The 27,281-nt window shown below is 47.0% G+C and overlaps 1 protein-coding gene across 7 annotated transcripts in view; it reads right to left on the bottom strand.

Annotated features, from left to right (window-relative positions):
- The window catches only part of SLC28A1 (solute carrier family 28 member 1), a 49,622-nt gene that overhangs the window by 16,364 nt on the left and 5,977 nt on the right, over positions 1-27,281 (bottom strand). For 3 of the 7 annotated variants that reach the window (XM_077873342.1, XM_077873359.1, XM_077873333.1), the window contains 7 exons: positions 26,114-26,155; positions 25,077-25,260; positions 16,269-16,410; positions 15,571-15,684; positions 14,105-14,182; positions 1,955-2,035; positions 509-589 (listed from right to left, as the gene is read on the bottom strand). In XM_077873342.1, coding sequence (XP_077729468.1) covers positions 509-589; positions 1,955-2,035; positions 14,105-14,182; positions 15,571-15,684; positions 16,269-16,410; positions 25,077-25,260; positions 26,114-26,155 — 722 coding nt within the window. The remainder of the gene's footprint in view (positions 1-508; positions 590-1,954; positions 2,036-14,104; positions 14,183-15,570; positions 15,685-16,268; positions 16,411-25,076; positions 25,261-26,113; positions 26,156-27,281) is intronic. The other 4 variants (XM_077873376.1, XM_077873349.1, XM_077873368.1 and 1 more) reach the window with 3 other exon arrangements.

The following is a 27,281-nucleotide window of genomic DNA, read 5'->3' as shown; positions in this document are numbered from 1 at the left end:
CAGGAGGGCTTCTTCTGAAAGGGGCTCAGGACTGACAGGTGCCTTCAGAGTCACATTTGCTTTGGAAAGTACATTTCAGAAAGAGGCGGGGAAAAAAAGAAGATAAAATGATGTCGTGTAAGGAACTCCGACCAGGAAGGGGAAAAGCTGGATTCTGAATCCAGGCTTACATTGTGGGGTCCTGGCAAGTTCCTCCTGCCCTCAAGCCTGTTTCTACGGGAAGGGAGGAAGGTGGGCGCCACCTATAGGATTTATGAGTCTCTAAGCTGACCAGACCTCCGTGGCCTAGAGCCGTAGGAGGCACCACACAGAGGCCCATCCTCCCTGGCATGTCCCAAGCAGACAGTGCACCCCCACACAGAGCATCCCCGGTAGCCACCTTTGGTGATCCTGGCAGAACGTCTAAGCATCTCTTCCACAGACTGAATCAGAGCTCCGGGGACCCAGAACACCCGCCCTCCCTGGGGCTGCTGCTGAGAGCAGGAGGGCAGGAAGCCGCAGTACCCACCTGGCTCACAAAGATGTTCCCTGCCACACTCAGGGTCTCAGTGGCCGTGGTGCCCATGGTGGTCTGCATCAGCCAGCTGATCTAGGAGGCAGAGTGGGATCAGCAGACCCCGAGTTGGAGAGGGTCGGAGTGGGTTGCAAGTACTTGATAATCTTCCTTCCAACTTCCAGCCCAGCAGAGGAAACCCTCGCCTATGTGTCTCCTTCCACACCTCTATTCATGGGGGTTTACCACGTCCCAAGGCCACCCACTCCGCCTTAGGGTAGCTCTATTCATTATAACAGCGCCTCTAAAATAGCACGTCCTCTGTTTCCATACAGAGGAATTCCAAAGGATTCCCTAGCCCAGTATACTTGAGAATTGCTGTACACACACCTCGGAGGTTACCAAATACTTTACTTTACCAAATAGTAAAGGCTCTGAGAAGTCCTGCACACACACAAAAAATTGTTTAAATTTGTCTAGCCCAGCTTCACAAAGCTATTTGACCACAGGATCCCTTTACCTAGTAACATGTGTTAACCCACTATGGAGCTGGAGTTTTGTGAAAAAGGCTTTGGGAAACATTGTATTAGAAAGTTCATCATTTCAATCAAGATGAAGTCAGCTTCCCTGGAATTTTTCCCCACTGCAGGAATGTCTCTAGCTGCCCTTTCGCTAACCTTCCTTCTATACAAATTTGGAGACAGCTCTCCTACCCTAACCTCCTCTGCCCTAGCCTTCTTTTCCAGGCTCGCCAGCCCTCCTTCCTCCAACCATTCTGTGGAGAGCATGGTGTCTGGGCCTGTCACTGTTCCCCTGGTGCCTCAGTTGTCATAGCCCCTGGGCTAAACACATCCTCCAGATTTGATGAGAGCTGCCTCCCTCCTGCCCTGCACTGTGCACTCTCACCATAACACAGGTGGTTTTTGCATTTCTGGCAGCCACCCGCTGCTTCTGGGTTATTCTGAGCTCAATCAGCTAAAACCTGACTCACTCACTGCCAGGTCCAGTTGGCATCCAGTGCTGCCTCCTGCATCTTGGATTTGTGTGGCGGAGTTTTATGAACATAAGCACAGGGTTTGACATTTATACCAGCTAAGTCTAGCCAACGTGGCCCACTGATCCAGTCTCTCAAGATCTTTCTGGTATAAGTGATTTCTTTCCCTGACATTCCTTCTCAAGGCAACCTCATTTCTGCAAACTTCCCTCACACAAACACCACATTGGATTTGGTGCCATTTCTCCTGAGTTTCGTGACAAGAGACGCTGCGAAAGATGTTTGGCTAATGGTAGACTCTGAGTGGGAGGGTGTGGGCCTTTGTAGCAGGGTTCTGGGAAGGTGCAGGCTCTAGGGGCCAGGGTGTTAGGGAGGGTTCGGGCTCTGGGTCCAAGGCCTCTGGGAGAGCACAAGCCCCATGAGGAGGTAGGTCCTGGAGAGCCCAGGCCATGGCTTTGGGGACTCACCTTCTGAATCACCCACTGCATGAGGCCCACATAGTACAGAACTGACATGACACAGCTGAAGAAGATGACAATGGGCAGAACCTGCCAGGGGGGAGAGCACAGGCGTTGGGGTTAGAGGCAGATCCCCGCATGGGACTCAGGGCCTAGGGGTCCTCAGGCAATCCACTTTGTCCATGGCCTTGCCACTTGGAGATCTGACAGGGTCAAGGAAAAAGCTTCTCATTTCTCAGGACCAATGAGCCAAGAACTAGACTCACAGGGGGCCTGTGGTCCTGTTACCCCGCTTCCAGTTACCAGGCTCGTCTCTGCCTCCTCCAGGCCTCATCTGTTCTTCCTTCATAGCTTCCTTCATGTCCCTTCGCTCCCCACCAGTGCCCTGGCACCACCCCACTGCATCTCTGCTGCAGTCTGATTTATAATAGCAAGGATTGCCAACCCAGGGATGTCTGTCGGCAGAGGACTGGTTTCATAACCGCATGACCATGCAGCAGGGGACCAAGAGTCTGGAAACAAGAATGAGGAGGCTCTCCATGGGCAGTTAGGGAAGAATTTCCAAGACAGCATCTCATATGAGAAAGGGGAAGGTGTAAACAGGGTGTACGCTGTGCTGTTCTATGTGTAAGGAAGGCAGGGGGTGGCACTGTGCATGTGCTTGTGCTGCACACAGTATCATTGAAGTATATGCAAAGGAGGGAGTTGCCTTGGGGAGGGAATAGGTGTTGGTAGGGGAGGCAGACTTGCTTTTAACTACATCCTCTTTTGTACTGTTAGAATGCGTTATCTGTTCCAAACTTTTTTTTTTTAATTTTTATGTTTTTAAAGAATTTATTTATTTGAGAGAGAGAGCGAGCACCAGCAGGGGAGCAGCAGGCAGAGGGAGAGGAGGAAGCAGGCTCCCTGATAAGCAGGGAGCCCAATGCAGGACTGGATCCCAGGACCTGGGATCAGGACCCGAGCCAAAGGCAGCTGCTTCACCGACTGAGCCACCAGGTGCCCATCCAGTTTTAAAAGAAGTTATGCAGAATCAATAATAGCAGGTGTATCCTTAAGCTAAAATGTTAAGTGGGGAAACTAGATATTAAAAGAATAGAAAGGCTGGAAGTCAGTACCTCCAAACAGTGAGCAGCTGCTGTGTGTGCTGGGACTATGGAAATTTGTTTTTTTTTTTTTTCTCTGTATTTCCAATTTCTCATCTGCTCCTATCATTTTCTGTAATAGATGGACACCTCTCAAGGGAAGGGAACATGGGTAGAGAGGAGGTTTGGGGAAGTTCATCAGTTGGGTTTTGAACTTGCTGGGTGTGAGATGCCTGGGGAACAGCCAGGGGAGTTCTCAGTGGGCAGGCCGATAAAAGGGTCAGGAGCTCAGAGGAGAGGTCTGGGCCAGGCCTGGGTTGGGACTCTTGTGCACGAAAGCGTAGATTGGAGACCTTGGGACAGATGTACCTCTCCGAGGGAATCGCCCTGAGTGAGCAGAGCAGTGAGGAAGGACAGGGCCCTGGGGTCATGTCACTGAAGGCTAAGAGGGGAAGGTGGGGCATAGGGAGGGGACAGAGAAGATACAGAGAGGTGGGAGGACACCCAGGCCAGCAGTGTGATGGAAACTGAGGACAGCTCTTCAAGTAGGAGGGCGAGTCAGCAGTGCCAGATGCATCAGAGCATTCCAGAAAGGTGAGGAGTGACATGGACCCCTGACAGCTAGGAAATCAGGGGTCCCTGGTGGAGACAACAGGAACAGGCAGCTCCTTGGAGAAGCTTAGCTCTGCCAGAAGGTAGGCCCTCAGGAGACGTAAGGGGTGATGGAAGAGCTGTTTTTGTGTTTAATAAGGGGAGTCTTGTGTGATCCCATTCAGGTTCCCCTTCAAAATGGATTGGGGCTGCAGGATGGCCCCAGACGACGACAGAGCCTCTGACCCAGGCAGCGCCACCAGGGAGGAGAAGCAGGCCCTGCTGGGGTGTTTCCCGTCCCTGCCCAGCTGGACACTGCGGCTTCATGTGGACTGGCTCCGCTCCACGTCCCTGACCGCCCCCCCAAGCCTCCCTGCGGGGGTGGGGGTGCTGCGCGGGGAGAAGCCCTCCTCCTGCCCCGTGACTGCGCTGGCTGCCTGGCGCCGGCACGCCCCCAACACGAGGTGCTGACGTCATCCGCCCTCCCTCGCAGCGAGACCCAGGGACAATCACGTACTGTCTAGACGGCTTGTCCAATTTATCACGAGAGGCACTGCCCGGCGGCGGCCTGACAGGGCTGCAGACATGGCCCAGACCCGGGAGCAGAGAGCCCCGGCCGGCGGGACCTGGCTGCAGATCTGGGACTTTCTCCTGGCAGCAGAGAGAGTTTCTACCCGTGAGACGCAGGTTTTTGGTGCAAGGGAACCTGTGTTTTGCATTAAAGGGTGACTGTCTTGGGAGGGAAGATAGATGGAAGACAAGTGACCTCCAATTTTCTAATGTGGGACATTTCATGCTAATAAGGTCCCTGAGGCCCACATGATCTCCCAGCCTGAGAAACAACTCCCAGGCTTATGGCACGAGCGATGGCAAAAGACAGGAGAGGCAGCTGAAGGCAGTGTTGCTGTAGTCGGGGAAAAGGATGCACCATTAAGTCCTACTATGTGTCTATATGCAGTCCTGCGTGCGATGTGCCAGGTGCAGTGCCCAGTGTGTGGCAACTCATCGATCCTCAAATCAACTGAGGTAGACGTAAATCCCCTTCACCAGTGGGAACACTGAGAGTGTGAGGTGTTGCTTACCTGCTCAAGGTCACACACCTGCCAAAAGACAGAGCGCTTCCTAGTTGCTGTGCAGGTTGCCAAGACCCTGCCATGACCCTAAAGAGGTTTGCCCTGTTGCCAGTCCTGGACAGGCATTTCTCTGTCTGAGGAGAAGCATTCATCTCCTACAGGAGTGAGCTTCCAGCTGGGAGCAGCCCTAAGTAAGTCCGGACCATTGCACTTCAGAACTTTAGAGCTGGCTGGTCCTTCTAGTACCGATACTCATCAATAACTGTAGGAAGAGGGAATTTCTAGCTTGTCTAGGCCAATGGTTCTCAAAGTATAGTGCCTGGACCAGTAATACCAAATAAGAATTTGCTAGAAATGCAAATGTTGAGCCCCACACCCAGAGTTTCAGATTCAGGAGGTCTGGGGCAGGCCTGAGAATTTGGGCCTTAGAATTGCCAGATGCTGCTGGTGCTGCTGGTCTGGATGCCACACTCTTAGAACCACTGCTCTAGAGTTTAGACCATATAGTTACTCTGAGCGAATGTCAACTTTTTACCAGGAAACAGGCTCTAAAAGGCAGGACCAAACCCACTGAGGATGTGGCCCTGATGCTTCCTCTTCATGGAGGAAGCTGAGCCAGCTTTTAATGACTTCCTGATGAAGAACTCCCACACGCCAAGCCCCAAAGGCCTAAGCACTCCAGAAAGGGCCCTGTCACCAGCCCCACAAAACCCCATAAAAATTCCAAACCACAAACTCCAAAGTTGGTCAACAGTACACTAAAAGGATCATACACCATCATCATTGGGGATTTATTCTAGGGAAGCAGGGATGGTTCAACATTCATGAGTCAATCAACTTGATATAGACATTAAAAAACAAATGATAAAAACACATGGTAATCTCAAAGATGGACAGAAAGCATTTGACAAAATTCAACATCCATTCATGATAAGAACTCTCAGCAAAGTGGATGTAGAAGAGATGCACCTCAATATAATAAAGGCCACATATGACAAACCCATAGCTAACATCATACTCATTAATGAAAGGATGAGAACTTTTCCTCTGAGATGAGGAACAAGACAAGGATGTCTACTCTCACAACTTCTATTCAATATACTATTGGAAGTCCTAGTCAGAACAATTAGTCAAGAAAAAAAATAAAAGGTATCCAAATTAGAAAGGAAGAAGTAAAATTGTCATTCTTTGCAGATAACATGATACTGTATATTTAAAAAAATCTAAATCTAAAGACTCTGCCGAACAATCACTAGAAATAATAAATGAATCAGTAAAGTTGCAGGATACAAAATTAACATACATAAATCAGCTGTGTTTCTATACACTAATGAGTTATCAGAAAGAGAAATTAAGGGAAAACATCCCATTTACAATCGCATCAAAAGAATAAAATACCTAGGAATAAATTTAATCAAGGAGGTGAAAGACCTGTACTCTGAAAATTATAAACACTAGTGAGATGAGGCACTTGGGTGACTCAGTTGGCGAAGTGTCTGCCTTCGGCTCAGGTCATGATCCCAGGGTCCTGGGATTGAGCCCTGTGTTGGGTTCCCTACTCAGTGGGGAATCTGCTTCTTCCTCTCCCTTAATCCCTCTCCCCAATTTGTGCTTGATCACTCTGCCTCTCTCAAATAAACTTTTTTAAAAAAGGCATTGGTGAAAGAAATTAAAGGTGACACAAATAAAAGATATCCCATGCACATGGATTGGAAGAATTAATATTATTAAAATGTCCATACTACCCAAAGCATCAGAATATCAGTGGAATTTTTCATGGAACCAAAACAAATAATCCTAAAACTTATGTAGAACCACAGAAGACCCTGAATAGTCAAAGCAGTCTTGAGAAAGAAGAACAAAGCTGGAAGTACCATGCGTCCTGATTTCAAGCTATACTACAAACCTATAGTTATTACAACAGTGTGGTATTGCTACGAAAACAGACACATAGATCAAAGGAATAGAATAGAGAGCCAGAAATAAGCCCACGTTTGTATGATCAGTTAATTTACAACAAGGAGGCAAAAATGTCCAATGGGAAAAAGACCATCTCTTCAGTAAATGGTGCTGAAAAAACTGGAGAGTTACATGCAGAAGAATGAAACTGGACCACTTTCTTACACCATACACAAAAATATATTCCAATGGATTAAAGACTTGAATGTAAAACCTGAAACCATAAACTCCTAGGAGAAAACGTAGGCAATGAGCTCTCTGACATAGGTGTTAGCGATGTTTTTTTGGATCAGTCCCCTCAGGCAAGGGCGACAAAAGCTAAAATAAACAAATGTGATTACATCCAATTAAAAAGCTTCTGTGCAGTGAAGGAAACCAACAACAAAACAAAGGGACAACCCACTGAATGGGAGAAGATATTTGCTAATCATATATCTGTTAAGGTGTTAACATCAAAAATATATAAAGAACTTAAATAACTAATATCCCCCAAAGGAACTCGATTAACAAATGGGCAGAGGACCATTTTCCCAAAAAAGACATGCAGATGGCCAACAGATACATGAAAAGATGCTCAACATACAGATCACCAGGGAAATGCAAATCAAAACCACAATGAGAGATCACCTCACATTGGTCAGTTTGACTATTATCAAAACCACAAAGGGGATGCCTGGATGGGCCAGTTGGTTTAGCATCTGACTCTTGATCTCAGCTCAGTCACGATCTCAGGGTCATGAGATAGGGCCCCACATTGGGCTCCACAATGGGTGTGGAACCTGCTTGAAATAAATAGATAAATAAATAAAAATTTTAAAAATTTCAAAAAGTAAATAAGTCACAGGAATGCAATGTTCAGCATAGGGAATACAGTTGATAATATTGTAATAACTTTGTACAGCAACAGATGACTTATAAGAAGACTTATTGTGGGGATCATTTCATAATGTCTAAGAATATCGAAGCACTATGATATATACCTGGAACTAATAGGATATTATGTTGGCTATATTTCAATAAAAATAAAGGGGAAAAAAAGGAGGAAAAAAGAGAGCATGTATGTGTGATACTAACCAAACAGGCACACAAAGCTGGAAGATCCCTCTGGGGGGGGGGTGCCACAATGCCTACTCCACCACTCCCCTTACAGAAAGGCTGAGGGCACTTATTCCAAGGCCACGCCAAGGCCTCCTGACTTCCTGCTGCCACCACCCCTTGCCCTCAGTGCTCTAACCACTCTGCTTCTCATGCCCAACTGCCTGTCAAAGTCTCCTTCAGAGACCTTTGCAGGAATAGAGGGGAAAGGAGAAAAAATGAGTGGGAAATATCAGAAAGGGAGACAGAACATGAGAGACTCCTAACTCTGGGAAACAAACAAGGGGTAGTGGAAAGGGAGGTGGGCGGAGGGTGGGGGTGACTGGGTGACGGGCACTGAGGGGGGCACTTGATGGGATGAGCACTGGGTGTTATGCTATTTGTTGGCAAATTGAACACCAATAAAAAATAAATAAGAAAAAAAAAAGAGACCTTTGCAGATGCCAGGTTCTCACAAGATCTCTCCCAGTCCAATCGCCCTATCCCTCTTCTCCTAGCACCCCACCCTGGTTTCCACTTACTTCCCACACCTTGGTTTCCACTTCCCACACCCTTCCCTGAAAATCCCACTCACTGAGGTTACCAGGGACCCCTTGATTCTTAAATCAACCATGTGCCTTTTAGCCCTTTTCTTATTTGCCTTTTATTTTTGGTCAAATGTGGCATTGCCAACCATGGGGATGGCTGAGGCTGCAACAGGCAGACACACTGAAACCCTTGGGAGATGAAAACATTTTCTTTCAGCTAGGTGGTCTTCAGGGAGAGAACATTGAGCAGTGCTGCTGAGCTTCGTATGTGGGTGCATGTTCCAGAGGCTGGAGCCATGGTGAAGGAACAAGTGAGCATGCGCCACCAGGCCAGCCAGGTCCAGGAAGGATGCAGGAACCTCGGGGGAGGTGACTATGTGGGTGGGAAATTACCAGAAGGGAGATGGAGCCAAGGTGGAATGATTACTCAAGAAGACACAGTCAAGAGGTGGCTGCCACGTCGACGGCGCTGGACTCCAGGGCAGGAGAGGTGGAGGGACAGAGAAGCCCCAGGCAGAGACTCAATTTCCTGGAGAAGTGATGAGCTGGACATGGCCCAGCAGGAAGCAGCTTGGATTTTGAAAATCTGAGTGAGCTCAGAGGAGACTTCCCCAGGCCATCAAGAGCCAAAGGCCTTGGACTCCATCCATGTGATCCATGGAAAGAAAGCAAAGAAAGCTCCTGAGTCTTCCATTCGACTTGGCGCCAACAAAACCACTCCCATCTTGAGGACCAGTCCCAAGCTTAGCAAGTGCCTGTGTGTGTGTGTGTGTGTGTGCATGTGTGAATGTGTGTGTGATGCAGGGAGGGGCGTGGTGCGGGAGAAGCTAATAGGCAAGGGGGTGAGTGAAATTTTGCGATTAATGAATCTTGTGAAGAAGGAAATTCCAGGACCATGGGGCATTTGAGTCCTCCCTGATCTGGTCTGTCTTAGGGAAGGAGGCCACCATCTAATACACTAACCATGAGTTTGACCAGAGGACAGGGCCTCCCAGGGGCCAAAAAAAAAAAAAAAGGTTAGCATTTGACTGGGAAATGCTGAGTCTGGCTAATGATAAACTCACCTCCCTTCTTTTTTCTCTCTTGGCTGAATATTCAAACTCAAAGTCTTTAGCAACCATTTAATAGGTTTTAAATTTAACATTAAATTAAGGTTACCTTTTGATTAAGGTTACCTTTTGAATTTGGAAGGGAGAGGTGATGTCCCTGACTTCAACTTACAGTATGAGAAGAAAACACCGCTTGGCTGGTAGTTCAAACACCCTCTCCTAGCCCTCACTCTGCCCTAACTCACTGGGTGCCTGAGCCCAGGCCACTGTTCCTCTGGAGTGTGGTTTGACCATCTGTAATATCGGTGTGGGGGGCAAAGATCAATGAGCTCCCTTCCAGCCCAACAGTCTTTGAAGCCATGCTTGTACAGGGTGATTTAGGGAGATAGGCAGGTAGCAAGTGTGCACATGTTCTTCCAGAAAGGGAGAAAAGATGGGAAGACACACAACTAACTTTCATGAGATGATGGACACAGCAGCAAGCCAGGGGATCGTTTCAGTGCTGGAATGGGAGAGAAGCAGGGTAGGGACATCCATGGACTGCTGCTTGGCCTGCCCCCGCACCCCTTCCCCTGCTGCTTTTGGTGACAAAGCCTTAGTTTTCCTTTGGGAAACCACCCCCTCCTCCACTCTCACCCAATCGGCTCCAGGTTTGGTGGACCAAAGCCATTTACCCTCCATGGCTCCAATTCAGAGATGGCTTGTACTCCAAGCCAGACCAAGAATAGTCCACTCTTGGATTTCATGCTAGAATTGGTGAAAATCAGGTATGCTCTCTCTCTTTCCCTCCCTCTAGGTAAGGTTGCTCAGTTGTTTGGACGTAAGCCTGGTATCTCTTTGCCACCAGCTCAAGGGAGCCTACCCGAGACCAAGACTGAGGCCAACATCAAGAACATAGAACCAGGACATGGAGCAGGTGGATCCCAGGGGATGCTCAATACGTGGATCCAGCAGGATCTGAGGCCCCTGGATTTCTCAGTTACAGAACTTAATCTTGATTTTTTTAGTTCTGTTTTATTTTGGATTTTTTTTTGGCTTAAGTCAATTTGAGTTGTGTTTCTGTCACTTACCACTAAGTCAGGAGCTAAGCACCTGACTGGTCAGGAAGTACGGCCTAGACTCTCAAATATGGCCCTGAGTTGTGGCCAAGAGGGACTGTCATTGCTGTTTCCCCCAACAGGAATGTTAGCTGTCATCTGGGCCCTGCTCCTGTACCAGACCACAAACACTCACTTGGAACACAAGTGCACCCTGGAAATGCAGCAAATCACAGGTCCTATAGGACCTTCTATCACAGAGGAACAGTACTGCCTCTCCTGGGCAATGCTCCTTGGAATGACAAGCTTCTTAGGGCAGCTACCACTCAATCAGAGCACCTGACTCCCTGGCTTTGGGTGGGAGCACAAGACCCCAGTTTTTCCCACTGTAGCATCCCATGCACTGGACTTAGCATTTGGTCCAGAAATGGTCACATGACCTAAGGCAGAGCAATCTGAAGCTTGTCCCAGGGTTTTCTAACTTGGGTTGGCAGAGAAGAGTTTCCCTCATTCTGGGAAAACATGCTGTAAGAATGAGCACCTGATGTTGCTGGGGGCCAGGGGAAGATTTGGTATGCAAGAGTGAAGCTAATGTCCTGGCATATGCAGAAGTATGGGGCTGGGGGCCATGAACCTGACAGCCCAGGGTCCAGCCTGCACTAGCTGTACCTTGCCTTCCAGTAGGCAAGGCAAGAAACAGCCCTCCCTCTCTCCTCCCTTTAAAGTAAGTGTTAAATGGGTTTCTGTCACTTGCAACCAAGCAATCCTAAAGAATATTCTTTTCTTCAAAAACAAAGGAAAAACAAACATCTAAGGTCTGGGCCCTTTGTTACCACTGTCTATCAAGGAAAGTGCTTTGATATCAAGGCACAGAAATTAATAAACAAGAGCTTTGGACCTGGGTTCCAATCTGGATCCCAGCACTCATTAGCTTTGTGGCTTTGTGCAAGTAACAACCACTCTGAACCTCAGTATCCTCCTCTGTGAAAAAGAGGATAATGATAGCATTTCCCTCATGGGTGGTTGTGGAGGCAAAGTGAGTGCCAAGCACATGGTTCTTGCTCCACACCTAGGAGCTGTTATTATTTCCTTCTCCCTGTGCTTTTCTTCTCTGCTCCATCAAGATCTCAGATCTAGAGGTGGACAAAAGGGTTTCTGGTGGCCCTGGAACTTGCTGCAAAGACGCTGTGTAGCTCTTGGCTCCAGAGGGTTGGGAAGCTATGGGCTCTGCTGGGGAGGTTTGGAGAAAGAAGAGTTCAGCGCTGGTCTTGGGCCAAAGGGAAAGCTGCTCAGGACCACACAGTCATGGGAATGGCGGCCCAGCCAGGAGAAGGAGCCCAACCCACAGCCGTGGCTCACAGAGTCAGACCTTCCCAGCAGGCACAGAGGGACTTCCCACGTGCAGACACAGAAGAACCACCATTTGTTCCTCAAATAGCAGTGTCCAGGCGCTGGGCGGGGGTTTGTAGGGCTCAGGGTCAGTTAAGGGACACAAGGATGAGTAAGACCAAGGCCCTGCCCTCAAATGGCTAAATGCAAACACAGCTACAAGATGCGGAACTAAACAATGTGCTTCCTGCAGGCCCCCTTGGCCTCCATTCCCCACACTGACCTCTCTCCTGCACTGTGGCAGCCTGGTGGCCCCAGGTCACCACATGGGTATGGGGCAGCCTCCTTTGGCCCTCTATTCCAAACATCCCAGCTACAGCCCATCCTACCCACTATTGACATGATTACCGTCCCAAAGCTCCAAACAGTCCTTCCCTGCTCAAAAAATATTCAATAGCTTCCATTTCCTGGGGACAAAACCCAGGTGCCCCCTCCCGGCATTAGGGCCTTTCCAGGTACTGTCCCACCAAACTTCTGGGTTGAGCCCTAGCCTGTGCCTTCCTGCAAATAACTCCCATGCCACCAAAAGGAACTTCGCCCTGTACCTGAGACACACCTGTGCTTTCTCACCTGGGTGCTTATCCCATGAACTTCCTCCTCTCGCCTATCTGCGCATCCAAATCTCTCCTTTCCTGCACATCCTGCAGCCCCACGTCAAACACCGCCTCCTTGGGGAGTCCTCCTCGCTGCCCCTGGCTTAAGCCATGCCTCCCTGCATAGACTCCCCCAGCACTTTCCGTTGTGCCCACTGCACTTGAAACGACAGCCTGGGGAGGTCAAACCACAGAGTGTTGTATGTTTGTCTCTAAAGGAATGAGAAGATGCTGGCTGCTGTCTCTCTGGCGAGCACAAGAAGTCATGCTGGAGCCGGTCTTCCCTGCGTCTCCCTGGAACCTTGGGTGGCCCCCTCTTGCAAATGCCAGTGTGAAGGGAGCAGCCCTCCCCCACCCTACAGGGATGGTGTCAGGAGACCTTCGGAGGGGGCTGGCAGAGGCTGCCCCTCCAGGTCCCTCCTCTACACAGAGCTGGTCTGAGAAACATGATGGACAAGCTCATCCCAGGGCACAAGACCCCTGAGAGGACAGGTCCCCTCCTTCATTCGTCCTAGGATTGACATTATTAGAATGCCTTGGATAAAGTAGAAGTTTTCCCAAGAGTTGCTGGCACAGACACTGTGACGCCAAGAGGACCTCACCACAAGCTGGTGGCAGGGGAAGTGGAGCTGGAGATGTCTAGACTCATAATCCAGCTCAACATCAGCCCAGAAATGTGCAGCCAAGCCTATGGCTCAGGCTGGAAGCCTCTGGGGCCCAACACCCACTGTGGGATGGGAAGGCTCTAGAAATAATGGCCAGAGTAATAAAGAACAGAAACCTCCTGAACCTACATGTGGGATCCCGCACAGCAGCCCCGTGGTAACAGTGGTCTAGGGTGTCCTCCAGGAGGCAGCATGAGTTCCTGTCCATGGTGCCACGGCCACAGTGGCAGGAAGTCTCTCTCTCTACTTGGCATCAGAAGTGGAGCTTATGCCTGGAGGGGGCTTCAGGTTCAGGGTCCTTAGACAGCTTGGGTCAGGGAGGAGGCAGAAGGGAGCCATGCCAGAGGCTCCTTCCTTAGGGAAGGAGGCACGTGGGTGCTCAGGCCACCACCAACCGGACAAAGAAGAAATGCAGCTGCACTTCCACTCAGAACAGTGGACAGGCTGCACCATGGCAAACTCAGCGCAGGCTGCCCGTTAAAGTCAGGGTAGGGGCCCCGCCACACACAATAAGGCCTTGGGGTCGTCAGTTTCCCCCATAGCATTTGCACTGCAGGAGGCACATTAAAAACTGGTTGGTTACTGGAAGGAGAGAAGGACAGAGGGAGGGAGGGAGGGGCTGCAGGCCCAGAAGAGTCCAGAGGAGAGTCATAGCTTGCAGCTGGCCAGCTTCCTGCAGGGGTGGCCCGAGAGGCCCTGGAAGTAGAAGCAGCCTGAGAAGGCCACTTAGGACTAAGGTTCCCTGCAGCATGGTGGGGGCTAAGGCGAAAGCAGGTGCCGGCCCCCTGTCCCCCGCTTCTAGTCCTCAGCCTCACGTGATTCTATCATCTGGGGGTTGACTTTTAAGGAAAAGAATACAGACATATCTTACTTGGCAAATTTTACAAAATACACTGAAAACAGCGGCAGAGGAAAACACTGTGGGCCCCCCACCCTGGCTCAGCACCCCGAGGCTTGTTCTTCCCCAGCATCCAGGCCGTGGCTCCCTCAGCAGGAGTCCTCCTGGCCCACCTGTTTGCCCAGACACCCCCACACCCCAGCTGGAGGCGCCCAGTGACCCCGGCTACAGGCCTCATGGGCCAAGAGTCGAGCTGACCTGAAATGCGAAGACACCCTTGACCATCGCCTCCCCAAACACGAAGCTGGAACCGACATCCGTGTAGCTCAGGAAGATCTGAAAGCAAAACACAAAACAAAGTAAAAATCTGGAGGGAGATCAGGAAGCTGGGCCGGGTGAGCTGGGGGGACCTTGCTGGCCACAGGGCTGTCCAGCAGCCCGGGGGTCAGGGGAGAGGGACCGCGGGCCTCCAGGGCGTCACAGGGCCTGGGTACCACCTGGCACTGCACTCTGTGAAAGCACACTCACGGGTGCTTGCTCCCCTGAGCATATGCTCCCCAAGAGATCTTTTTCCAGCCGCTTCACGGGAACACTTGGGGATGGGACCTTGGGAACAGCCCTAAAGAGGCAGTGGAGGAGGAACTCCCAAGCCAGACGCACCTGAGGGCTCTCCTAGGTGGTGGCTTGTGTGCCTGCCCACTTCCCTCTGACCAATGACCTATCCCGTCCCATCCCAGGCTGGTGGCCTCATGTCCCTGTGCGACCACCCTTCTGCCAGAGCTGATTTTAGGTCTTGAACTTGCATTGTGACTACAGGGACAAGTCAGTGCTCTTGTCCAGACTCTGTGTTCCCATCTATAAAATGACAGTCATGACCAGAGCAGCAACGCTGTCTTTTCCCCCACAACCCACATGCAAGTGCCCTTGCTGTGGGTCGGGGGTCAGGGGAGAGGGACCGCGGGCCTCCTGGGCATCACAGGGCCTGGGTACCATCTGGCACTGCACTCTGTGAAAGCACACTCATGAGTGCTTGCTCCCCTGAGCATATGCTCCCCAAGAGATCTTTTTCTTGGGGCAGGAAGACGGCAGAGCCATGGGCGTGACATGGGATTTCTCGGCTCCACCCTCAACTTCCCACCAGACAGCACATGGAAATTCCAGACAGTGAGACCGGGGTGAGTGGAGGACTAACCATGTGCCCTCGATAACTTCTATTTTAAGAAGTGACTCATGACAGTTGCACAACAGTGTGAATGAACTTCATGACACTTAAAAATCGTGAATATGGTAAATTTTGTGCCATGTGTATTTACTACAATAAACAATGGAATAAAAAACATGATTCAGGAAACTGAACATTATTTGTAAGCATGCATGTACACAAAGTAAATCATTTGTATTTTTTTTCTAGCACTTTTAACTATTATAAGTCCCATGTAACTTGTGACTGCCTAGGGCCACATGCCTTGTACCCGGGTATCCCAAGAAGCTTCCTGTCCTGAAATTCCCTTCCACATCATACCAGCCTCTGAAAGGACAGCTCCATCTGGGTAGGTGGTCCCAGGCCTGAGGGACATAGCAGCCACACTGCTTGGCCCCCAGCTGCTCACCCGGTCTGGGACCCAGGGCACACCCACTGTTCTGGTCCCAATCCCCCTCTACGGCCTCACCTCTATTTTCTGGCAACTCAAGACACCCTGGGCAGCTGGATCCTATGCACACACCTGGATCTGGTTGCCCATCCACTGGAATGCAATAAATCCTGGTTCTGTTCTGATGACGAAGAGTCCAAGCACAAACTGTAGTCCAAGGCCCCAGAACACAGCCCTCCAGGACACCTGCCACCGAACAGAAAGGTGCTGGCGAGTTCAGCTCGTTAGGGGACCCACAGGAAACTGCATGGGGTAAAGGCAGAGATCATGGTGCTACTGAGGGGAGGTGGGAGGTTTGGCCCATCTGGAGGAATGAGACTGAACCCAGCCAGAACTCTGGGCCAATGGTAACAGCCCCCTGGAGTCATAATAGGACACACACTAGCAGGAACAGGCCTGGGGCCGTGGGCAGTGGTGGGGTGAGGTCTAAGGACCCATGCAGGACACCAGCAGTCTCCAGCCTGCCATGGCACTGGGTCCTGGTCATCACTGGGCGGGCATTGTGGCCTCAGGCTCTGGCTTTAGTGTAACCTCCATCTGCCTGGCCCTTCCCCTGCCCACCTCCCTGGGCAGGGCTCCCGACTGCCCCAACCCCACTCCCTTGGGGCCCACATTCCCAACAGAGGGTCACTGATGCCTCTCAGGTGTGCATGAGGATCTCCAGGCTTGACTGGAGGCTGTGGGGAGATGTTAACCACACAGTGAAACAGGGAGGGACCCTGGCTTCAGGGGGTGGTGGCCCTGTCCAGGCCTGACAACTAAGTACTCACTGCATAGTGATGCTTCGAGCAGGCAAAGAGGAGACCGATGAACACGCAAATTCCTGCAAAGGACACTAGCTGCTCAGGTCGCTGGGATGTGTCCAGAATCAGCCACAGGATCAAGCCCAGGAAAGCAGTGAGGGCCAGACCCCTGAAGGAGAGAGACAGAAATCTACCACTCTCAGCATTTCCTCCACCTGCTTCCCACGTCCACGATAGCACCCAGGGCCCCAGGGAAATAGTACTTGGGGCTGGTGGGAGGAGAGAGAGCCATGTGACCTCACAGACTACCTAGGCTTTCTGAGTTTAGTGCCCCCATTTGGGAAAATGAAGCCAAAGACCTGCATGTCTCCAGGCTGCCAAGAGGACTAAATGGGGGAATGTGCGTGCTCAGCTTTACACAGTGCCAAGAACACAGCTCCAGCAAGGGGCAGGAACTCCCACAGCTTTTGGTGATGCTCAGCTCAGCCTCTGACCTTGTCAGGGTGAGGTGGGGCCTGGGTGGCCCAGGACACAGCAGTTGGGACCGTGGGCTCTGATTCCCAGAGCAATAATGTCACTCTAGGCAGGTGAGCCAAGCGCCTGAGATTGAGGCCTGGAAGAAAGCTTCGAGGCCATGCTTCCTTCTCTGAGGCTGGAATTGGCTTATCCAGGAGGTTTGGGCATTGGGTGCTCAAGGTCTACCCCCAACCTGGTCATCAACTCATCCGGAACAACTGATGACAGCTAATGTTCACTGAAAATCTATCTATTACATGCCAGGAACTACACTGGATGCTGAGAGACATATGGTCACTGCCCTCACTATAGAAGCAAAGAAACTGAGGCACAGTGAGTTTCAATGACTTGCCCATGGCCATCTATTTGAACAGTAGCAGATCTGAGATTTTAACCCAGGCACCCGGGCAGCAAGCATATCCTCTTAACTAGCTCCATGCATGGCCAGCAGCTGGTAAGAGGCAGATCCAGGACCAGAGCTCACATCTAGAGTTCACCACTTACTTCGGCCCGTGTCTCCAAGCACCTAACACCCCTGGTCCACGGGCACAGTTTCCACCTTGTCTCTGTACCACTCGCCTTACTGTTTCTCTGGACATTAACTCACTTTATAGACACTTAAGTGCAGGGACACCTAGCTGTCTTAGTCTGTAGAACCTGTAACTGTTAGTCTCAGGGTCATGAGTTCAAGCCTCACACTGGGTGTGGAAACTACTTAAGACAAAATAAAAATAACAAGTAAGTACATGTTTGGGGCTGGGTTTTTGTTGTTGTCATTTGTTTTTAACAGCATTGGAGAGGTACAATTGACATATAACAAATAGAATATGTTGAAATATACAATTTACAAAATTTTAAAAAAAGAAGGGCATCTGGGTGGCTCAGTCGATTGACATTCAACTCTTGATTTTGGCTCAGATCATTATCTCAGGGTTATGAAATTGAGCCCCGTGTTTGGCTCTGCACTGGGCATGGAGACTGCTTAAGATTCTCTCTCTCCCTCTCCCTCTGCTCCTCAACACCCCGCTTGCACACATGTGTATTCTCTCTAAAAAAAAAAAAAGCATATAATTTGATAAGTTTTGATGTATGTAGGCACCTTGAAACCATCACTACAATTAAGAATTGAACTTATCGGGCAGCCCTGGTGGCGCAGCGGTTTAGCACCACCTGCAGCCCAGGGTGTGATCCTGGAGACCCAGGATTGAGTCCCACGTCGGGCTCCCTGCATGGAGCCTGCTTCTCCCTCTGCCTGTATCTCTGCCTCCCTGTGTATCTCTCATGAATAAATAAATAAAATTTTTTTTAAAAAAAGAATTGAACTTATCATATCCATGGCTCCTCGGTAATTCCTGGCTTCCCTCCTTGTCCCCAGGCAACAACTGACCTGCTCTCTGTCACTAGATTAGTTTGCATTTTCTAAAATTTTATATAAATGAGATCATACCATACATATCCTTTATCTGACTTCTTTCACTCAGCATAACTATTTTTGAGATTCCTCCATGTTTTTGCACGTATCAGTAACTCATTTATTGCTGAACAGTATTCCCTTGCATGGATGCACCACAATTGGCTTATCCTTTTGCCTGCTGATGGACATTAAGGTTGTTTCCAGTGAAGGCTATGACAGATAAAGCTGCTGTGAACATTGAAACATTCATGAGCAAGTTTTTGTGTGGCTACACACTTTCATTTTCCTTGGGTCAATACTACCTGGGTAATACTTGGGTAAGTGGAATGGGTGGTCATGTGGTAGGTCTAACTTTTTAGGAGACTGCCAAACTGTTTTCCAAAGTGACTGTACAATTTTACACTCCCAACAGCGTTCCAGTTCCTCTACATCTTTGCCACACTTCATATGGTCAATCTTTCAAATTCTAGTAATCTAATAGACATGCAGTAGTATTTCTTTGTGGTTTGCATTTCCCTAATAACTAATGATGTTGAGCATCTTTTCATGTGCTTATTCACCACCTGCATTTCTTCTTTAATGAAATGTCTGTTCACATCTTGAGCCCATTCTTCAATTGGGTTGTTTTTCTTATTATTGAGTTTTGAGAGAGCTTAATATACTTTGGATACAAGCTCTTTGTCAAATGTGTGATTTGTAAAACTTTTCTCATAGCCATGCCTTGTTTTTTTTATTCTCTTAACCATGTCTTTTGAAGAGAAGTTCTTAAATCTGCTGAAATTCAATTTGTCCAATTTTTTAATGGATTTTGATTTTGGTTTTGTATCTAAGAAATTTACTTAACTCAAGGTCACAAAGATTTTCTCCTACATTTTCTTATAGACGTTTTATAGTTTTAAGCTTTCAATTTACATTTATGATCTATTTTCAGTTAATTTTCTATAGTGGAAAATTATATATAATTTTATAATTTAAATTATAATTTATAATTATAATTTATAACTATAATTATATGAGGCATGAATTATTATACTATTATTTTGTTTCTCTTCTTCCTTTTGACAATGAATATACCATTGTTTTAACATAATATGTTGAGATGATTATTTCTCCATTGAATGGCTTTAGCACTCCTGTCAAAAGTCAATTGGAGATATATGTGTGTATGTGTTTTTATATATATATAAAAATTCTGGGCTCTCTATTCAATTCTATTTATCTATTTGTCTTTTTTAATGCTGATACCATATTGTCTTGATTACTATAGCTTCACAGTAAGTCTTAAAGACAGATAGTATAAATTAATCATTTGAATTTTAGAATCATCTCATCAGTTTATACCCCAAAAGTCTGCTATAATTTTGACTGAGCTATTGTAAGAATCAATAGATTAATTTGAGGAGAATTGATATATTGACAATACTGAGGCTTTTTTTTTTTTATTGATTGATTGATTGATTTTTTGATTTTTTATTTATTTATGATATTCAGAGAGAGAGAGAGAGAGAGAGAGAGAGAGGCAGAGACACAGGCAGAGGGGAAAGCAGACTCCATGCACCGGGAGCCTGATGTGGGATTCGATCCTGGGTCTCCAGGATCGTGCCCTGGGCCAAAGGCAGGCGCTAAACCGCTGCTCCACCCAGGGATCCCAATACTGAGGCTTTTGATCCAGGAAACTGATTATCGTCCCACTATTTAAGTTTTAATTTCTCTCAGCAGTGTTTTTGCAAGTTTCAATGTACAAGTTTGCATATCTTTTGTCAGATTTTACTTTAAGTATTTTATGTTTCATGCTATTCTAAATGGCATTTACAATTTTAACTTATTACTGCTTATTCTTAGTATATTTAAATATATTTTTTGCCTGTTGATCTTGTATCCTGCAGCTTGTTAAACCCACTTATCAGTTCTATTAGCTTTTGGGGGTAGATTCCATAGGATTTTCTATGTAGACAATCATGTTGTCTGTGAATAAAGACAATTTGACTTCTTCTTTTTCAACCTACATGTCTTTCATTTCTTTTTCTTACCTTATCACACAAGCTAGAACCTCTAGTACAGTGTTGAATAAAAGTGGTGAGAAGGGATATTCATTATATTCTTGATCTCAGTGGAAAATTATTCAGTTTTTCACAGTTCGGTATGACGTTAGCTGTAGATTTTGCTGTTGTTATTCCTACTCTGCTCAGAATTCTTATCAGGAATAAATGCTGAATTATGTCAAATGCTTTCTCTGAAGTCTATTGGCATGATCATATGTTTTCTTTTTAGTCTATTAATATGACCTATGACACTTTTTAAATATTAAACCAACTTTGGGTTCCTGGGATAAACCCCATTCACTCATATATTATCTCTTTTGTATACTATTGCACTTGGTTTTCTAATATTTTGTTAATAATTTTTACATCTTTATTCATGAAAGATACTGGTCTGTACACTTAATGTGATTATTGGTTCTGGAGAAAGGTTGTGTCTACCATCTTGCTATTTATTTTCTATTTGTCCCATCTGTTCTTAATTTCTCTTTTCCTATTTTTCTACCTTCTTTCAGACTATTTAAAAATGATTCTCCTTTATCTCCCTTACCTTTTTTAAAACTTGTTAGCTACAACACCCTTTCATGTTATTTTAGTAGTTGCTTTAGCATTTATAATATACATCTTTAACTTATCACAATCTACCTTTAAGTGATATTATACTACTTCATGCTCAGTATAAAAACTTTACAGCAATATAATTTCATTTCTTCCCTCCCAACTCTTGTTCTTCACTTCTACATATAAATTCCACAATATAATGTTATTCTTGCTTTATATATGGATTACCTTTGAAAGAGATTTAAATAAAAATAGTCATTATATTTACCCATTCAATGCTCTTTACTCTTGTATAGATCTAGATTTCCCCCTCATATCAGTTTTCTTCTGGTTGAAGAATTTCCTTCAACATTTCTTGTAGTGCAGGTCTGCTTTTTATGTCTGAAAACTTCTTCCAGCTTTTGTATATCTAAAATAGTCCTGTTTCACCTTTTTGGAAGGATGTTTCACTGGTAAAGAACTCTAGATTTACACACTTTTGTTTTTATTGTTCCATTGCCTTTTCATTTGTATTGTTTTTAAGAAGAAATCTACTGTCATCTGTATCTTTGTTCCTCTGCATAGGTTTTCTTCTCTAGTTGTTTTTAGAATTTTCTGTTTTATCACCAGTTTTAAGCAATTTGGTTATGATGTGTTTTTCTTCTTGTTTCTTGTACTGGAGGTCTGTGGAGTTTCTTTGGATTTATAATTTGCAACAAATTTGGTGTTTTTTGGACATAAGTTCTTCAAGTATTTTTTTCTTCCCTCTTTCTCCTCTGGAGACTTCAGGTACATATACCAACTTAAAGTTTGGCCATGATTAATTGACATTCTGTTTGACTCTTTCAAGTTTTTTTTTTTTTCAAGATTTGCTATGCAGAGTCTGAGGAGGTTTTATTCTATGGTTAGTTTTTCCCTACTATTGACCCAAGATCTTTAGTACTCTAAATAATGCCCTGTGAAGTTATAAAGTTTCCACTCTGTTGAGAATAAACACTATTTCTGGTCCCGTGTAGTTTCCAGGCACCGTTCCCTCTAATCCTTTCAGACGGGTCTTTCCTATGCCTTGGATGGTTTTCTCATTTACATTCACTGATCAAAACTCAATTACATAGTGAAAGAGGACCCTCTGTGAATTTCTGGAGTTTTCTCTCTCTGCCAACATTTTCTCTCATACTCTGCATTGTGAACGCTCACCACTTTGGCTTCCCTGCTTTCCAGCTCTATATTCTCAAGCTAGGAAATCCACTGGCCCACGTTGGCTCCCTTCCCCTGCACTGCAGCCTGGAAACTCTCAATGTGGTATGGAGGATGGCAACCATAGGGCTCATCTCCTTTGTTTCCTGTTTCTCCAGGATCACTGTCTTCTGGTACCTGATGTCAAATATTTTAAGAGCTACTGTTTCAAAAATTTATTCCAGTTCTTTAGCTGTTTCAGGTGGTCTCTGTTACCCCATCTTGACTGGAAGCCAATATCAAATAATGTATTTTTTAAATCGAGACAAAATTCACTACCATACATTTGCCCATTTAAAGTATACAGTGTAATGATCCTCAGTATATTCACAGATGTGTGTGACCATCACTATAATCAATTTTAGAATATCTTGCCAGTCCAAAGAATAACCTAGCACCTCTAGCCATCACCTCCAGTCTTGCCATCTTCTCCCCTCAATCTTAGTTAATCACTAATCTACTGTCTCTATAGATTTGCCAATTTGGACATTTCATATAAATGGTTCTTTGTGGCCGGTTTCTTTCACTTAGCATAATGTTTTCTTTTCTTTTTTTTCGTTTTAAACAAGAAGTTTATTTAAACAACAAGACACTTGACTTGAAGGGAAAACTATCTAGGATTCATTTATTTTAGAGTAATTTATCCCTCCTTAAAGACAGGTTGCCCTACATGTAACAGCTACGTACAAAAAAGCATAATGTTTTCAAGCTTTGTTATTATTGTAATATGTAGCTTTCCTTTTTGTGACCAAATAGGATTCCATTATATGGATATACATATTTAAGTTATTCTCTTATCAGTTCATGGACACTTGGGTTGTTTCCACTTTTTGGCTATTATAAATAATGTTACTATGAACATTTGTGTACAAGTTTTTGAATGGACATATGTTTTCTTTTCTCTTAAGTATATATACTTCAGAGTAGAATTGCTATGTATGGTAACACCAGTTACTATGTAGTAACTCCATGTATAGTATTTTGAGGAACTGTTTTCTTTTTAAAGACTTATGAGAGAGAAAGAGAACACAAGGGGGGTGAGAGGGAAAGGGCAGAGGGAGAAGAAGACTCTCTGCTGAGCAGGAAGCCTGATGTGGAGCTCGATCCCAGGACCCCAGGATCATGACCTGAGCTGAAGGCAGCCATGTAACTGAGCCACCTATGCCCCCCCGGAACTAACTTTTCTAAAGCAACTGCACCATTGCACATTTCTACCCACAGTGGATGAGCGCTTCAAGTCTTCCACATCTGAGCCAAGTCTTGTTATCATCTATCTTTTTTGCTATTATCCCTGTAAATGTGAAGTAGTATCTCATGTGGTTTCGATTTGCATTTTTATGATGGCTAATGATGTTAAGCATGTTTTCATGTACTTACTGGCTATTCATATATCTTTGGAGAAATGTCTATTCAAACCCTTTTCCCATTCTTCAATTGAGTTGTCTTTTAATTGTTGAGTTGTAATTCTAGAAGCAAGTCCTTTATCAAAATAAATAAATATTTTCTCCCATTCTGTGGGTTTTCTTTTTACTTTCTTGATGGTGTCCTTTGAATCAAAAAGTTTGCTTTTCATAAAGCCTAATTAATCTGCATATGTTTTTTAAAGGAAACTTTGTATCAATACCTCAAAGGAAAGCCAGTATCAATGATTTGTCACAAATAGATTATTGTAAAAATAAATCCTTTTACAAATCTATTTAATTCTTTTTCTACTATTTAAGTGACACACTTTTATGGGTTTTGTTTTGTTTTGTTTTGTTTTGTTTAGTTTCTTAGCTGCTCCAGGGATTACAACGTGCATTTTATCATATCACAATCTACTTAGGCTACTAATCTACTTAATACTGTGCTAGTTTAATAAAAATCTAGCTGCAAAAAAAAAAACTATTTATAAATTTAATTACAAATTATAAATTTTTGGGCAGCCCCAGTGGCCCAGCAGTTTAGCGACAACTTCAGCCCAGGGTGTGATCCTGGAGACCTGGGATCGAGTCCCACGTCAGGCTCCCTACATGGAGCCTGCTTCTCCCTCTGACTATGTCTCTGCCTCTCTCTCCCTCTCTCTGTGTCTGTCATGAATAAATAAATAAAATCTAAAAAAAAAGGGCCCTGCCTTTCAAAAAAATTATAAATTTTTAAATCTTACTCAAAGTTTATGTAATTTATTTTAAATTTTTTATTCAATGTATTTAAAATTATAAATTATAATTATGAATAATTATTCATTATATATTTATTTATAAATGAAATGAAAACAACGTGCTCACACATAGGCCTGCTCAAATCATTTTGCTGTGGTACCTCCCTAGCTCAGTCACTGGATATCCTTGAGCATCAGTTTCTTTATCAACAAAACGGAGTCCTGAAATAGACAGGGGGTCTTCAGAACTTTTTTAAGGCACAGAAACCTTTTTTTTTCCTCAGCTAATTGTTTATTTTAATTTTAATTTTTTGCAAACCTCAGTTTATAAAACAGATACAATAGAGCTTCCTGGTTGGGAAGGATTTGGGGCAGGGTTTCTGATGCTCCCCCTCCAATCCCTCTCTCCTGCCCTATGGCACCTCCAAGGTTTCCAGACCTCTAAGGAAGCCAGTTTGAAAACCAGGGAATCACAAACGGTTGTCCAGGAACATGGCTGGCTGCACGAGAATCCCCTAGGGGCTACCTAATGCATGGACACCTGGCCCCCAACGTGGCCTGCTGACTGAGTGCAGGGGTGGTCTGTCCCCTGTAACTGTCTGTCTCTCATACCCCAGGTGATCTGATAGGAGGCACGGACACAGGTCCTCCCTGTCTGAATGGGCTGGAACCTCTGAGCTCAGGAAACTGAGCTGTGGAGTCCTGTTCTCAGATCATAGACACCTCCTATCACTGGGGCAGAGAACCAGACATAGCTGTGGCCATCCAAGCCACCTGCCCCGGGGTTCCCGAGAGGCAAGCAGAGGGGAGTGGGTCCCACAGCCCAGGAACCCCCTGGTGGGACAGGAACAGAGGCCTTCCTCACCCAGGCCTGGTGGGGACCCTGGAGCTGACTCAGAGGCCTCCACCGATGGCCTCCCCACCCTGCCTGGGACTGTAAGTTCACTCACCTCTCAACCCAGAAGCTCAGGCGGCAGTGCCCCAGGGGCTTGACACACCTCAGCAGTCGGGGCCCTAGCAGCCTCCTCAGCAGGCTATGGGCCAGGAAGGTAAGGACCACACAGGTAAGGACAAAGAGAGCCAGGGCCCTCTGGAAATCCAGGAGGCCGGCAGTCAGCAGGAAGGCAGCGAACGCTGGGAGTGGGTGGGAATGAAACACAGAAAAGGGGTCACTGACAATGACAGGGGCCTGCCTCCCTGGCCTCCAGCTCCACCTTGTCCCATCCAAAGCACAGAGGATAGGACTGTTACTCAACCTCTCTGAGCCTCAGCTTCTTCCTCTGGAGCTGTAGACAGTCATCCCTACTGTGCTGGAGGGTCGTTCTGGCATAACAAGGAAGGTGTGCAGAGGGGCTTTGCACATCGTGGATGCACTGACCGGCTGTGAGGGATGAGGGTGTGGAGGAGCGGGCCAGACAACGGGAGTCTCTGAGCATCGGCACAGGGCCTGCTATGTCCCAGACGGCACAAGGTTCCATGGCAGGTAGAGGTGGACAGATCAGTCACTCCAGGGAGGAGTTCACTCTTGTGTGCAGGATCCTACTCTGAAAATACGGACCATTCTCTCCCTAGAATCTCTTTCTCCCCGCCTCCTCCTCTCCTCTTCGAGCAGCTGAGCCAATCTGCGTTCTGCCTCAAGAAAGGAATATGACCGTGGATAGCAGAGGGGGTAATGTCTCTCCCTGCCTCGTGAACTTCAGAAGCCAGGGCCCTTGAAGGATGCAAAGGACTTACAGCTTTTCCACTGGGTAAAAATGTGGGCTGTGACACTGAACAAGTGAAAGTCCTACCCTACCCCTCTGCTGTCAGACTAGTTAGAGGATACTCATTGGAGGACAGACTAGTTAAAGGACAGACTAACTGAAAGACACGGGTGGGTTCCTGGGAACAGAGGAGCCTGGCCCCGGGAGGCAGCAAGATTTCAGACAGGAGCACCCGGGCACTTTGGGCAGGCAGAGCCACAGGAAGTTTCTGAGGTTCTACATACCAAAGCAGGCACTGAGGTGACAGGAGTGATCTCTGTGAGTATCTGGGAAGAAGATGGGGGAAGGGGAGCAGAATGAGGGGCCTCCATGGTGACCTGCCAGGATGGAGAACGGGGGCACCCACAGAAGCGGGAAGGTGGGTACACTGCTGAGAATGGGGAGTGGACAAGCCCCCTTGGGGACACTGGGAAAAAGGGTGATGGGTTGTTCTCTATTGACAGAAACTCAGTCCCTATCACTCTTGGGCTGATGAAATTGAAAAAGGGTATGAGTGGAGTTATATGAAATCAAGCTACTTTTCTCTCCCACATAAGTCTCAGGCTGGCGTCCCAGAGGCATGCAGGGTGGCTCTGCAGGGCAGGGACCATGACACAGGCACAGGGCGCAGGAGGGGTGCTGTGCGGGAGGGGTGCTGTGCTCAGCACCTCTCAGCCCCGGTGGGGTTATTGCTCAGACCACCCACAGCTGGGTCTGTGCTGATCCCCATCTAGAGATGAGGCACCCGAGGCCAGCGAAGCACGATGACTCACAATGAGAGGAAATTGAGCTAAAATCCCTACCCACATGTGTCTCTCCGGGGCCAGATTCAGGAGGTACTGGCACACGGTGCAGGAGAGGAGGCAGTGTGGACACGTCCCCCAGACGGGGCATGGAGAAACGTGTCTTGGGAATGATTTGTGTTCTTTGAGGATCTGTCCACCCCTCTGGTGACTGGATTTGTCTATTCCTTTTGGGGAATAGACACTCTCAACCCATAGGGTCCTGCAGTATACGGCCCACTTTAGCAGTGATAGGCACATGACCCAATCAAAGACCTCCCGCAACTTGGCCAGAAATATGGGTCTTCTTCTGAGACTGGGGACACCAAGGCCCTCTGCTGGTCAGTGGCCAGGGTGATTTTTGCACCCTCGGAGAAAGGCCAAGTAAGGTGAGGACACCATTGCTACAGCTCAGGCACAAAGTGCTGAGAATGTGGGCTTTATTTCTCTACTGTGCCTACTCCCAGAAGCACATGAGGGGTCTCCCCATAGGAGACATGAAAGGAAAAGTTAGCAAAGAGCTGAAGGAGGGGGCTCAGTCAGTTAAGCATCTGCCTTTGGCTCAGGTCATGATCCTACCATCCTGGGATCGAGCCCTATGTTAGGCTCCCTGTTGAGCAGGGAGCCTGCT

Source organism: Canis aureus, chromosome 2 (genome assembly GCF_053574225.1).
Source record: "Canis aureus isolate CA01 chromosome 2, VMU_Caureus_v.1.0, whole genome shotgun sequence".
NCBI lineage: Eukaryota > Metazoa > Chordata > Mammalia > Carnivora > Canidae > Canis > Canis aureus.
The sequence above is the reverse complement of the archived record's forward strand: the minus strand, read 5'-3'. Positions and strand labels throughout refer to the sequence as shown.